Below are 13,348 nucleotides of genomic sequence, written 5' to 3'. Positions count from 1 at the left end.
TTCAAGGTCACCATGAGCTACAGAGTGAAACCTTATCTCAAAAAGAAAAATCTCACAGTGAACCACAATACACACACACACACACACACACACACACACACACACACACACACGCAACAGAACAACAGGGATAACAACAAAAGGGGTATTAATAGGAATGCTTGGAAATCTGGAGGAGCTGGAAAGAACCCTTAACTTGCCTGAGCAGCGATGAACTGCTTCAGCCCCTCAACTGTCATCCCTCTTCTCAGAACCCCTCGTACTGTAGGAAACCGAGGATCATCCCTGTGAAATACGCACATTGTTAACACACGTTATATCACTTGACTACAGAGAGAAGATTCCTAACGCATAACAAATTAGATTCAGAACGAAGTGTGGTAGCACAGGCCTGTAATAGCAGCACCTGCAAGGTTGAGGCAGGAGGAATCACACATTTAAGGTTAGCCTGAGGTACATAGTGAGTTCAAGGGCAGCCTTAGCTATAGAAACGCTATTTCAAATCAAATAACTGATAGTCCCTTGTTAATGCTTGACAGAGTGTGATGGTGCACGCCCTAACTGCAGCACTTGGGAAGCAGAGGCCGGCGATCTCTGTGAGTTCACAGCTAGCCAGGTCTATACAGCAAGATTTAGGCCAACCAGTGCTATATAGTGATACTCTGTCTCAAATAAAACCAGGCAAGATATAGAATCATGTCAACTGTTTATGAATATATACACAAGAATATATATGGAAGTTTTGATATTTGGCAAGGATTTGAAAATTTCAATACAATTATACTTTTAAACAAAGATAATGCCCAAGATGAGCCTGCCTTTTTATCAAATTTGGCTGTATAATTGAATTTTTCCAGAATATATCTATACATAATACATAGTACATAATACATAATCTTAGTCATCATTTTTGTTTTTTACTTTTTAAAAGAGGCTAGCTTTGACTGAACTCAGGATTCTCCTGCCTCCGTTTCTTGAGTGACAGAATTATAGATGTTTGTTCCTGGCCACCATTATGCCGATAGTATAAACTAACACACAAATTCTTCTTAATTCAGGCAAAATAGTGTTTTCAGATTTATAACCAGAAAATCCAGATATATGGGCACCATTTATATAAGTACATGACAACAAGGTGATTTCCATTTTTCCACTCACTTTTCTTACAAAAATCCCATGGAAGTTACTCCTATCTACAGAAATTTTCTGACTCTCAGGAACCTCATGTTCTGCAAATAAGGTGAGCGCTAAGCCCTGAGGCTGGGACCACTTCACCCTTGCCTCAAGTCACTTCTGAGTGGAGGCTGTGGGGTGAGGACAGAGTCACAACCACTCTATGTGGTCCGGTGCACGTCTCATTTTCTCACATGGCCTACTGCAGGCAACCCATGTTTACAACATCTAAACCAAGGGAGAAAGAGACCCTAAGGCACTGTCGGAAACAGAGATGAATTAGGAATCTTATAGGCCTACAGGTCCACCCACTACACTACTTCCTAGTCAAACCTGACACCTACAAGTAGTTAAAATACGAAAATCTCTGCTACACCAAAGCCTTACTGCTCTGTCAACTCTAGGTGATATCAGACATACCATCCATCTACTAGTCCTTCATTGACAAACCACGTGAGTTTTCTTTTAGATAGCACTGTGTTGTTGAGGTTTAAGCGACTGTATTCCCAGATGTATGGTTTCCTTATGCCTAAAGCTTCAATAATCCAATAAAACTGCTCATCTCTGTCGTGGTATTCTGTTGTCCTCAAGGCATGAGTAACCCCTTCAATGCTGTCCACTATAGGGCAGGCAAAGTCATATGTTGGATAAACACTAAAGGGGAAAAAAGAGAATGTTTTTTTGAATAAACATAGACGATTGTATCTTCCCCATCGCAAACATTAGCAGTCATACTCATTTAAAATATAATTCCTTATATACTAAGAGTGGTTTGTTTTGTTTTGTTTTTCCTGGACATGGTGGTTCACACTTGTAATACCAACCTTTGGGAGATGGAAGCAGAAAGATCATTATAGACTCCAGGCCAACCTGGGCTGCATAAAATGCACCATTTAAACACACACACACACACACACACACACACACACACACACACACACACACACACAAAAAAAAAAAAAACCAAGAAAAACAAAAAAGCTAACAATGTTTTGATATACTTTGAGTATTATGAGATAGAAAATAAATATTTTTTAACATTAGTTTTATGTTATGTGTTTTCAGGATTTTACCTGCATGTATATGTCTGTGCACTGTGTAAGTGAGGTGCCTGCTAAGGCCAAAAGGGAGAGGCAGATCCCCTGGAAATGGAGTGAGCTGTCATGGGCTGCTGGGAATCCAAGTCCTCTAGAAGAACTTTCAGTGCTCTTAACCTCTGAGCCATCTCTCCTGCCCCACTCGTTTTATTTTTTGAGACACAGTCTCGCTATACAGCCCTGCTTGACCTAGAAATCACTATACAGTCCAGGCTAGCCTTGGGCTAATGGCAGTCCTCTACCTCCCAAGCACTGGAATTAAGTCAGCAAATTTGCAATTTAATACATAGTTCAGTATTAGTTTGGCAAATTCTACAGTACTTCTGTAACAGCAAATATATACTGTTCAGGGCCAGTCTGGACTACAAAGTGTGACAGACACTGCTTCAAGGAAAAAGGAATGAACTCTGGTAGAAGGAAGGGATGAGGGCAGACAGGCAGGCAACAGAACATTTCATTTAAGATGGAACTTATGTTTTAACCAGTGCTGGGGACTGAACCCAGGATCTTCTGAACATGACGTAAGGACTGCACCACTGAACTTCTGCCCAGCTCTATTCCAGCAGGACAGCATTCCCTGCATCAGCTGGTAGGGCCCTTGCCTAGTAGATGTAAGGTCCTAGGTTTATGGCAGTACCATCAAAGAGAAGGGGAGGGAGCACTTGAATTATTAAAATATATGATTACATTATGCCTTCTAATTTTTAAGATTCAGCTCAAGATGTAAATTATACCAGGCAGGGTAATGCAAATCTATACTCCCAATACCTGAGATGAGGCAGGAGGATCATGAGTTCAAGGTCAGACTAAGCTATATAATGAGTCCTTGTCTCAACTCCCCTGCAAAAAGAACAAAAAACAAAAAACAAAACAAAAACTAACCAGCTGTCAGTCACATCTGCCAATCTGCAGAAAGTACAATGGTTTCATATGCAGTGGCTTTCTTCAGAGCGTAAAAAAAAACAAAACAAAGATGGCTCACAATTATAATCCCAACACTCAGGGCTGAGGCAGGAGAATCACTGTGAGTTCAAGGCCAGCTTACATTACAAAAATAAGACCCTTTCTCAAAAAAAAAAAAACAAAACAAAACAAACAAACAAAAAAACCCAATGCACAAAGAGAAAATCTTCATTGGCTACACTTCAGTGCACTGCAGACAAGAGGCTAACACCCAGAGTTTACAAAGAACTGCAGAAATTAAATACGAAGGAAATAAACTCGCCAATCAAGAAATAAGTAAATGGCCGGGCGGTGGTGGCGCACGCCTTTAATCCCAGCACTCGGGAGGCAGAGCCAGGCGGATCTCTGTGAGTTCGAGGCCAGCCTGGACTACCAAGTGAGTCCCAGGAAAGGCGCAAAGCTACACAGAGAAACCCTATCTCGAAAAACCAAAAAAAAAAAAAAAAAAAAAAAAAAAAAAAAAGAAATAAGTAAATGAACTGAATAGTTTTATAAAACAAGTCAATAACTACTTTTAAAAGTGTTCAATATTCCGGGGGCTGGTGAGATGGCTCAGAGGTTAAGAGTACCGACTGCTCTTCCAGAGGTCCTGAGTTCAATTCCCAGTACCCACATGGTGGCTCACAACCATCTGTAACGAGATCTGGCACCCTCTTCTGTATACATAATAAATAAATCTTTAAAAAAAAAAAAAAAAAAGTGTTCAATATTCCTACCACAGGGGAAATGCAAATTAAGACTACTTTGGGATACCACCTTATCCCAAACAAAATGACTAGCATCATGAAATCTGACAACCAATGTTGGAGAGGACTTAGAGAGGAAGGAAGCCTTACTCACTGCTGGTGGAGTGCAAATTTATACAGCCATTATGGAAATCAGTTTGGAGATTTCTCAAAAAATTAAAAATAGGACTACCATATGACCCGGCTATTCCACTCCTGGGCACATACTCATTTACACATGTATGTATACCCCCATGCTTACTGCTACTTTACTCACTCTATCAAATAATTGGAATTAACCTAGTTGTCCATCAACTCCATTAACAGATGAATGCATAGAATGAATTTAGTGTATAAACAAAAAATGAAATACTATTCAGCTCTAAAGAAAAGATATAATAAAAAAATTGCAGGATAAGGGACTGACTTAGAATGTATTACATATTCCCTCTCATATGAAGAACTTGAATACTAGTAGTAATACATGTATATGTGTAAACAAATGTACACATGGGTACATGTGGAAAAGAGAACAAGAATGAGTTTCTAATAGGGAATGAGGAAGGACTGAATGCAGCTAACAGACACAAGTTATAAAAAGGATATAAAGCTAATTGTTTTCCTAGTTCTAACCCTATCATAGATCTTTCATTTTTGGTGGTGGACAGGTACATAAAAATATATTTAATAGTGAAAGTATAAAGTTCAGTGTGAAGCTTTACAACTTCAGAATGCCTATTCTAACTATAGAGGTGCATTAAGTTGTACAGAATTTGGGTGTGGTGCAAGTTTTTTTTATAATAAAGTTTATTAAAAGGAAAAGAAAGAGCATATATTTTACAGAACAAAGATAGACTTTTAAAGGGTATCCTACGTAAAGAAAAAGACTGTAAAATTGGAGATGTTAGTGACAGGACACTTGCCTGACCAGCATGAGGCCTTAGAACCAGGAACTTTAAAACAAAAGAAAACAAAATGTGATCATCTGTAAATCCCCCAAGGAAAAATGATTGAAACTTTAAAACACACATGCTCTTTTCTTGGTTTGTTTATATTCCTGGAAATTTTTATACTATCATTACTGTGTCAATTTATATTCAGAAGAGACACATCATTCTCTGAAGATATACCTACACTTAATCAAGACAGACAGGAAAATCGCAAACATCACAAAGTGTCGAGGATTTTCCTAGACCAAAATGTTCTTAGAGAGCTGAGAAGGCCATCCCTGCAAGGCTGCACTGCACGCCTCCAGAAAAGGTCACTCAGCCACTCACCTACGCAGAGCAAAGTGCTGGCCCCGACTGCTCTGCACCACTCCTCTCCATGTCCAACAGGAGCAAAGCCAAGCCAGGCCACCCGAGAGGGCAAAGCGTTGAACTTACTTGTATTTACTCCCGGTTCTTGGGTGGGGCTGGATTTTGCATCGGTAAAGGGTTGGGTCCCTCATACACCCATTGTTACTACTCATGTCAATTTTTGCTCTTAGGCAACAGGACTGACCAAACGGGCTTCCTTTTTTCATTTCTTCCCACATTTGTAGATTCTTCTCGACAGCTGTAATATAACAGGTGTATTCTTATTGACCTGACTGTTACAAGGGTTTTGTTTTTGTTTTTATTGCACACACATTCCACTGGTTTAGAAACACTGTAACATTAACAGCTGGGTGCGGTAGAACATGGTGGTGGTATCCCCAGCACTCAGGAGGCTGGGGTGGGAGGAAGGAACATGAAGACCAGGTAGGGCTACTCAGTGAAACTCTATTTCAGAAACAAACAGACCAACCCCAAACTTCAACACCTTCAGGAAATAGCCTCTACGAATGTGGCAGAAAAGATAAAGGCAATACATTTCACTAACACAGCACAAGAGGAGGCCTTCCTTCTCACCCGCTATGCCCCACTTCCCATCGAGGCACAACTAACGGGGCAGCCCTTCTCCAACTTCCAAGTCTGACACTGTGTCTTTAAAGTAGAAACACTCTTTTCCTTTGCTGCATCATAGCAAGGGGACAGATGGCCCGGCCTCTGGGCTCCTTCAAAGTCCCTTTAGGCTCCCCAGTGTGGCACAGGAAATGCTTGGCTCCATGAAAATGAACGATCACAGGAAACAGATAGTGGTACAAGACATAAAGGGATTTAGCTGCCAAAGGGACTCTATACACTAAGTGGCTCCAGCTCTACCTGCATCAGAATATCAAAAGCTTGTTCCATCAGGATAAGAAAGAATTGCTAAAGAGTACCTTCCTGTGGAAACTTCTGAAGCTATAACACGGTTCACTTACAATCAAAATAAATACATGTAATTCTCAAAATCCAGTTAACTCCCTTTGAAATTGCAGTTAAAAAAAAAGTTTGCTATAACAACTAAAATTTACTATGCTTCCCAAATGAGATGTTGAGATTTAAATACAGTGTGGAAGTTCCAGCAACATATTGCAGTGAATAAAATTACCTTGATTTGTGCCAGGTGGCGGTGGTGGTGCACACCACTTTAATCCCACCAATCAGGAGCAGAGGCAGGCAATTTCTGAGTTTGAGGCCAGCCTAGTCTACAGAGCAAGTTCCAGGACAGTCAGAGCTACACAGAGAAACCCTGTCTTGAAAAAACAAACACACAAAAAAAACCAAAAACCAAAACAAAAGTTTGATTTGTAAGCTCAAGGACAAGTCACAAATAAGAAAGGTAAGGTAGTCTCTTAGACCGAAGATAGTGATCTACATACTCTATATAACCTGTCATTCCAGCATAGGAAAGCTGAGGCAGGACAGCAAGTTCAACATCAGACTGGGCTATATGGTGGCCTTTCTATTTGGTTGTGACTGTTGGAATGTGAAATGTCTCCCATGGGCTCCTTGTGTGAACACCTGATCCCCAGCTTCTGGCACAGTTTGGGGAGGTTATGGAACTTTTGGTACAAGATTAGGGTTATATCTTTGAGTGTAATAGTTCAGCATCAACTCTGATCCCACTCGATGTTTCCGAAGTCACCAGCACATAAATAAGCCGTACTGTAAGCTCCTGGCAACCATGACAGTGCTGCTCTCTAGCTGCTGACTGTACCCTCTTAAGCTTCTGGCTGCCTAACCTCATGGCCCTAAGCTGCTTCTGTCAGATATGATCACAGTAGTGTGAAAATAATTAGAAGAAGCACAGACTCCAGTCACGTGATTCTGCACCAATACAGATGATAATGAACTTACATCATATGGACCACACACATACCTACATGCTGTAGTGCTCGAAGCATTACCAAACATTTTAGGACTAATGGGCATTTAAATTAAAGTAACTATAATGTTACAGAAAAAAAAATCCTCCAACTGAAATAAATGCAAAAGACTGCATACAGAAATGAGGTGTTAGAGTGAGGACTCTGCACACAGTTCTAATGCAGATAAGGTTGTAGGAAGCTAGGCCAGGAACTGGGAGTAAGCTCAGTGGCCTAGCAAGTACAGGCCCTAGATTAGACTCCCCAGGCCAAAAAAGGAGGAGGAATGCAAGCAGGGCACAACGACACATCGGATAATCCCAACACTAGGAGGCCAAGGCACGAGGATCTCACATTTGAACCCAACCTAGGCTACACACACACACACACACACACACACACACACACACACACACACACACACACACACACACGGAAAGACTGCTCAGACAAACATAGAAGGGCAGAAGAATTAGAGAAAAAAATAGCCTTAAATGGGCTTAAGGAACATATATCATTTAAAAAAGAAATAAAATATATCAATTAAAATCTGACACCAACTGAGCCTTACAGTTTTGCCTGTGTTTGGACTCTGCCCTCTGCTCACGTTCCACTTTCATCTGTTCTGCAGGAGTGTCATCCACATAAGCCTTCCCTTCTTGAATTAATTTCTCTGCATATTTCATTATAGTTTCAAAATGATCTGAAGTATAGGTAAACTGATCTGGTTGAATATGCAGCATCGCGACATCTTCCAAGATAACCTGCAGTAGGAATCAAAGTAACCATCAGTGTATCTGTCATTTTCTCACACATTTTCAACCCATGATTTTTATTTTGGGCAAATATAATAAAACATTATCAGTCTTAAATAGCCTGAAAATGATTGTGGATGATGCCCGATGTCAGGTCAAAAAAGAAGAAAGCTAATCAGTGCACTGGCTTCCAGATTTCCAGCTGCGAAAGCGAATCTCAAGGTGGAGTTCTGTTACTGAGAGCTGGAACTGTGTGACTCTGCACCACTGGTCCCTCAGTGCACACATCACAAGTCCTTCAGAACAAAGATGCCACGAGGCTAGAAAACCACACCTTACAATACCTGTGCAGTTTTAATTTCATTCATAAACTTAAGACTGTGACAAAAGAGGAAACCTGCTTCCAGTTAAATTGGTATTCAAAGGAAAATGCAGTATTCAAGTAAACTCTACGATAACCAGAGAAAGAGAAAATTAACTCCAGTTTTTTGGTATGGGAGCTCAGATGTTTTTGGCTTAGGTCTCAGGCATGAAACAGACAGATGAGGAGGGAAAAGGCAGCTATGAGACCAAGTTTATTCACATACCATGAAGGTATCAGATCACACTCTAATTTCCATCAACTTTTCTGAGAAAAAGGTCATCACTACACTTTAAATTACCTTCTCAAAATCTTCCTTTTCCTTTTCAGGATTTGTGTCATCAAATCTCATGATCAGTTTCCCTTTAAAGTTAACCTGGTAGTGCTGGTTCAGAAGAGCAGCTTTTGCATGCCCAATGTGTAAGTAACTAAAACAAAAACATTTCACAGAGAAACTCATTAACATGCTTCAACTAGATTCTTACCCTTAACCTCTTCGAGGAGGTAAGAACTAAACAAAAGGTCCGATACAATAGTCCCCAGTCATATTACTTTCCACCAACAGGTGCTGTAACAGAAAATGTGACTGACAAACAGACTTGAATGTGGACAGTGTAACCAAAAGGTACAACTCCTTACGTAGTAAACTCTTAGAGGGGAGGTATACAACTATAACAACCCTAAGAACAATCTTTTCTTTCCTCTAAGAGGCATGGTCATTTACAGGAAAGGTTCTGAAACCATTATCAGCACAGCCCAGTAGCCCACCTCTCTGCTTTGCGGCTGCTGGGAACAAACACTCACACTCAGAGAGAAGCACCCAAGACAGTCAGTCAGTCACGGTGATGGCTAAGTCGGAGAACATAAAAATTACTGCGACAGAGAAAAAGCAGTGAGTTTTGATTACTGTCGTTTGTTTTGGTTTTCTCAGATGTCAATGAAAATATTTTAACCTAATGATCTCAAAGGTCCAATCTAGCACCAAACTCTACAAACCAGAATCTAGGAAAATACTGTTTGTTCCTATGGGCGTCTGACAATGAGAAAAAAAAAAAAAATCACCACTGACAGTACTGCATAGCAATGGCCTCCTCCACCAATGCAGCGGTGAGGCACTGGCGGCAGACAGGAGGATCACATGTTCCAGGACAGCCTGGACTACATAACCCTGACCTAAGGATCTGAGCTCTTACTGCTAAAGAGATTGTCAACTAGGAAGAAAACAAGGCATAAGGCAAGGCTAAACACTTACAAAGCAAGTTTAAATAGCTCTCACAGATGTTTATTAGTTTCTGTGGTAGCTACAATAAGTAATGTTTTATGATAGTTACCTAGTTTGAAAGCACATCTTTGATCTCAACTAATATACCAATAACGGGAGGAGAAAACACAAACCCTTATTTATGACACTGCACTATTTTTTAAATTGAAAACAAGCAAACAAACAAACAAAACCTTTCTGTGGTGCTAGATATTGAATCCAGTCAGTGCTTTGTCAATGTCAAAGAGGCATTCTCACTCAACTGTATCCCCAGATCTAAGTCAAGCAGTTTTCTTTAGACATTCACTCACACAGCACTTAGATTGGTGATTCAACTTTCTACATAAACCAAAGAACTGTTTGGGTATCTTGGGCGATATCACAGAAAATAAAAAATTTATGTATCAGCAAAAAACAAAGGGAACCCCCAAATATATAGTTAAGTGAGTAACATTAAGAAAAACTGAATGCAACATATATAACTTTCTATCCTAATTTTGCAACTTTCTATAAATCTAAAATTACTATAAAAATAAACTTGTGCCTGGCAGATCTCTGTGAGTTCGAGGTCAGCCTGGTCTACAGAGCTAGATTCAGGACAGGCACCAAAACTACACAGAGAAACCCCGTCTCAAAAAAAAATCAAAACAAACAAACAAACAAACTTGTTTAAAATAGAGGGCTATTTTTGTCTGGGCTAGAGAGATGGCTCAGTGGTTAAGAGCACTTGGCTAATCTTCCAGAGGATCCAAGTTTGTTCCCAGCACCCACAAGGTGGCTTACAACTGTCTGTAACTCCAGTTCCAAGGGATCTGACACTCTCTTCTAGCATCCACAGGAACCAGGGGAATACACGTGGTGCACAGATATACATGCAAGAAAAGCACCCATACACATAAAATAAATAATCTAAAAAATAAAATAAGCTGGGCATAGTGGTGCACACCTTTAATCCCAGTGTTTGGCAGGCAGCGACAGGCGGATCTGAGTTCGAGGCCAGACTGGTCTACAAGTGAGTTCCAAGGCAGCCAAGGCTGCACAGAGAGACTGAGACACTGTGAAAATGTCATGAGTATGCTGCATTCAGGAACACTGCTATAGCCATTGTCAAGAAGAGAAATATTGGGCTGGAGAGACGGATCATTGGTAAGGAAAGGCACCTGCTGCCAAGCCTGACAACCGCAGTCCAATTTCTGGGCCTCCAATGGTGGAAGACAATGGACTCCTAAGCTGTCAACTGACCTCCACATGTGGCATATGTGTGCCTATATATACATACACATATGACAAATATGCAAATAAATGTAATGCTTTTAATTTTTTTCACCAACAATCACTGATTATCTATTATTATTAGTTAATGTGCTTAGTTTTATTCACAACACTTGAGGATAGACAGGAAAAAACTCTTATGCTTTAAAGACATGTCTGACTCGGAAAACATGTATGCAGTCCTAAGAATACAAATCTCAAGAAACAACCAGGACTCTTAAAATAGTCCTAAGGTTAACCTTCTCAAGAGAAAACTGACATCAAGTCAGCTCTAAAAATAGATTTACAATACATACTTGGCAGTGATCCACATTATATTTTGCCATACCTCCCTCCCTCCCTCCCTCTCTCTCTCTCTCTCTCTCTCTCTCACACACACACACACACACACACACACACACACACACACACACACACACACACACACGCGCGCGTGCGCGGTGGGGGGGTATAATTTTTAGTTACTAGAACTCTAGAAACAGATGGCAGAGATTTAAGTCTGGCACATTACTAACACACAGTGTGAGTCAGTTTCTGAAATCACGTATAAAAGAGTAACAGTGCCTTTGCTCAAAGAGTTGCAGATTTATGGGGCTACTGTATGTGAAACATCTGGTAGTGTCTGCATGTAATAGGTACACATAAGTGTGATGACACACACCTGAAATGCCAACACTTGGAGGCTGAAGCAGGAGAAATGCTGAGTTCAACACTAGCCTTTTCTACATAGTAAATGCCAACTCAGCCAGAGCACACCTAGTAAAACCCTCTCTCAAGACACTAGAAAAGGGCTAGGAGTGTAGCTCAGTTGGTAGAGTGCCTGCCTAGCTAGCGTGCATGAAGCCCTGAGTTCAATTCCAGCACTGCTCAAAATGAGTATAGTGGCACATGCACATAAACCCATCACGCTAGAGAATCAGGAATTTGAGGTCACCCTCAGCAACATAGTTAAGTTCAAAAGCAATCTGAGGGTGGCCTGGGGTACATGAGATTCTGTCTCAAAAATAAAGTAAAACATCAGAAAACAAACAAAAGGCAAGGAGGCAAAGTCAAGCAAGCCTTCTGGTTTTCATGCACACACAAAAAGAAATCAAACAGTTTGCACAGCATGTGGGGATGCGATCAAAAGAATGCTAAGCAAGACTGGCTGCTGGGTTATACTCCAATTCCTGCACTGCATTAGAGCATGGCCTCTGAAGTTATATCATTATAAACACTCAAATAAGAGAAACTCACCATTTTAATAAATGACAGTGGTGGGGAAAAAAAGGATAAATGGCATAGCTACAAATATTATTTTAAAAGTACCTTTTACCAAGCCATTAAGGTCGGTATTCAAAAGGACAACTGTGACTTTTCACAGTGCACAGTAACAAAATATCAGGGATCAAAATGTACACGGAAAAACCATGAAAGGTGTTATTTATAACAAATTTCACTTTGTCAAGTATCAATCAATCATTCATTGATCAAGTATGTACATTTTTTAATTAATATTTCTCTTTGATTTCTTTCATTTTTTAAAAAAGATAATTTTAGGAGCTGGAGATGGCTCAGTGGTTAAGATACTTGCTGCTCTTGCAGAGGACCCAAGTTCAATTTCTGGCACCCTCAATGCCTTGGGCACCTGCGTGCACAAGGTGAACATACAGATGTGTATGTGTACAAGTATGTATATGTCTATGTGCCTGGTACCTGTAGAGCCAGATGAGGACATTAGAGCTCTCCTGGAACTGGAGTTCCAGTCAGTTGTGAGCTGCCACGCAGGTGCTGGGAAGTGAAACGGAGTCCTCTAGCAAAGCCGTCCATGCTCTTAACCACAGAGCCATCTCTGTAGGCCCTTTCTTTTTCTTCTACCTAGCACTCAGTTCAAAATCTGAATTGACAAACTTAGAAAAGTCAAAATAAAATGTGGAATTCTGCCTGGGGTGAATATACCTGTAATCCCAGCACTCAGAAGTAAGATTAGGAGTTCAAAGCCAGCTTTGCTACATAATGAGTTCAAGGTGAACTTTGGCTACATCAGACTTGGTCTCACTATCATCCCACCATCCCAAAATGTAGACTTTCAAACTGCTATTAATGACAAGTAAAGAACTATTAAACAGAAAACAGAAAGAAGACATGTGATCTGCCAGTAAGGCAAGATTCAACTACAAAACGCAAGGTCTGAATTAAATGAATTAAATTCAGGAAGCACAAATATCTTACTTACAAAATGATGTGCGATGCTGTGCTAAGGCTAAACTCCTGAGGGTGGCTGCTATGGGGAGATTCACCTCTCTATTAGTACCTTTGGGAGGATTCTATCATCACCAGCCTGACTAGGGAGCTTCAGAGAGAACAGAATGAGAGAGAAGACTCTACTCAGCCTGACGGAATGTAGGGTGGGACCTGTGGGCGCTTACGAGTGAGTCAAATACTATTTTCTGTGTGTGTCAAGAGTTAATAGGTTTAGGAAATCTGTATGTAAATTTATGGAAAGAACTAAGTAGGTTTTCCAAAATTTCCCTACCCTTATTTTAGA

At 40.5% G+C, this 13,348-nt stretch overlaps 1 protein-coding gene across 4 annotated transcripts in view; it reads right to left on the bottom strand.

Moving 5' to 3' along the window:
• Nucleotides 1-13,348, bottom strand: part of Eprs1 (glutamyl-prolyl-tRNA synthetase 1) — a 73,655-nt gene that overhangs the window by 46,636 nt on the left and 13,671 nt on the right. For 3 of the 4 annotated variants that reach the window (XM_052737940.1, XM_052737938.1, XM_052737939.1), the window contains 5 exons: nucleotides 8,590-8,716; nucleotides 7,744-7,936; nucleotides 5,344-5,515; nucleotides 1,594-1,827; nucleotides 201-285 (listed from right to left, as the gene is read on the bottom strand). In XM_052737940.1, the coding sequence (XP_052593900.1) occupies nucleotides 201-285; nucleotides 1,594-1,827; nucleotides 5,344-5,515; nucleotides 7,744-7,936; nucleotides 8,590-8,716 (811 nt within the window). The remainder of the gene's footprint in view (nucleotides 1-200; nucleotides 286-1,593; nucleotides 1,828-5,343; nucleotides 5,516-7,743; nucleotides 7,937-8,589; nucleotides 8,717-13,348) is intronic. The other variant, XM_052737941.1, reaches the window with a different exon arrangement.

This window comes from Peromyscus californicus, unplaced genomic scaffold (genome assembly GCF_007827085.1).
Source record: "Peromyscus californicus insignis strain IS unplaced genomic scaffold, ASM782708v3 Scaffold_14__1_contigs__length_90479793_seg_2, whole genome shotgun sequence".
NCBI lineage: Eukaryota > Metazoa > Chordata > Mammalia > Rodentia > Cricetidae > Peromyscus > Peromyscus californicus.
Note: the sequence above shows the minus strand (reverse complement) of the source record. Positions and strands in the feature narration are given on the sequence as shown.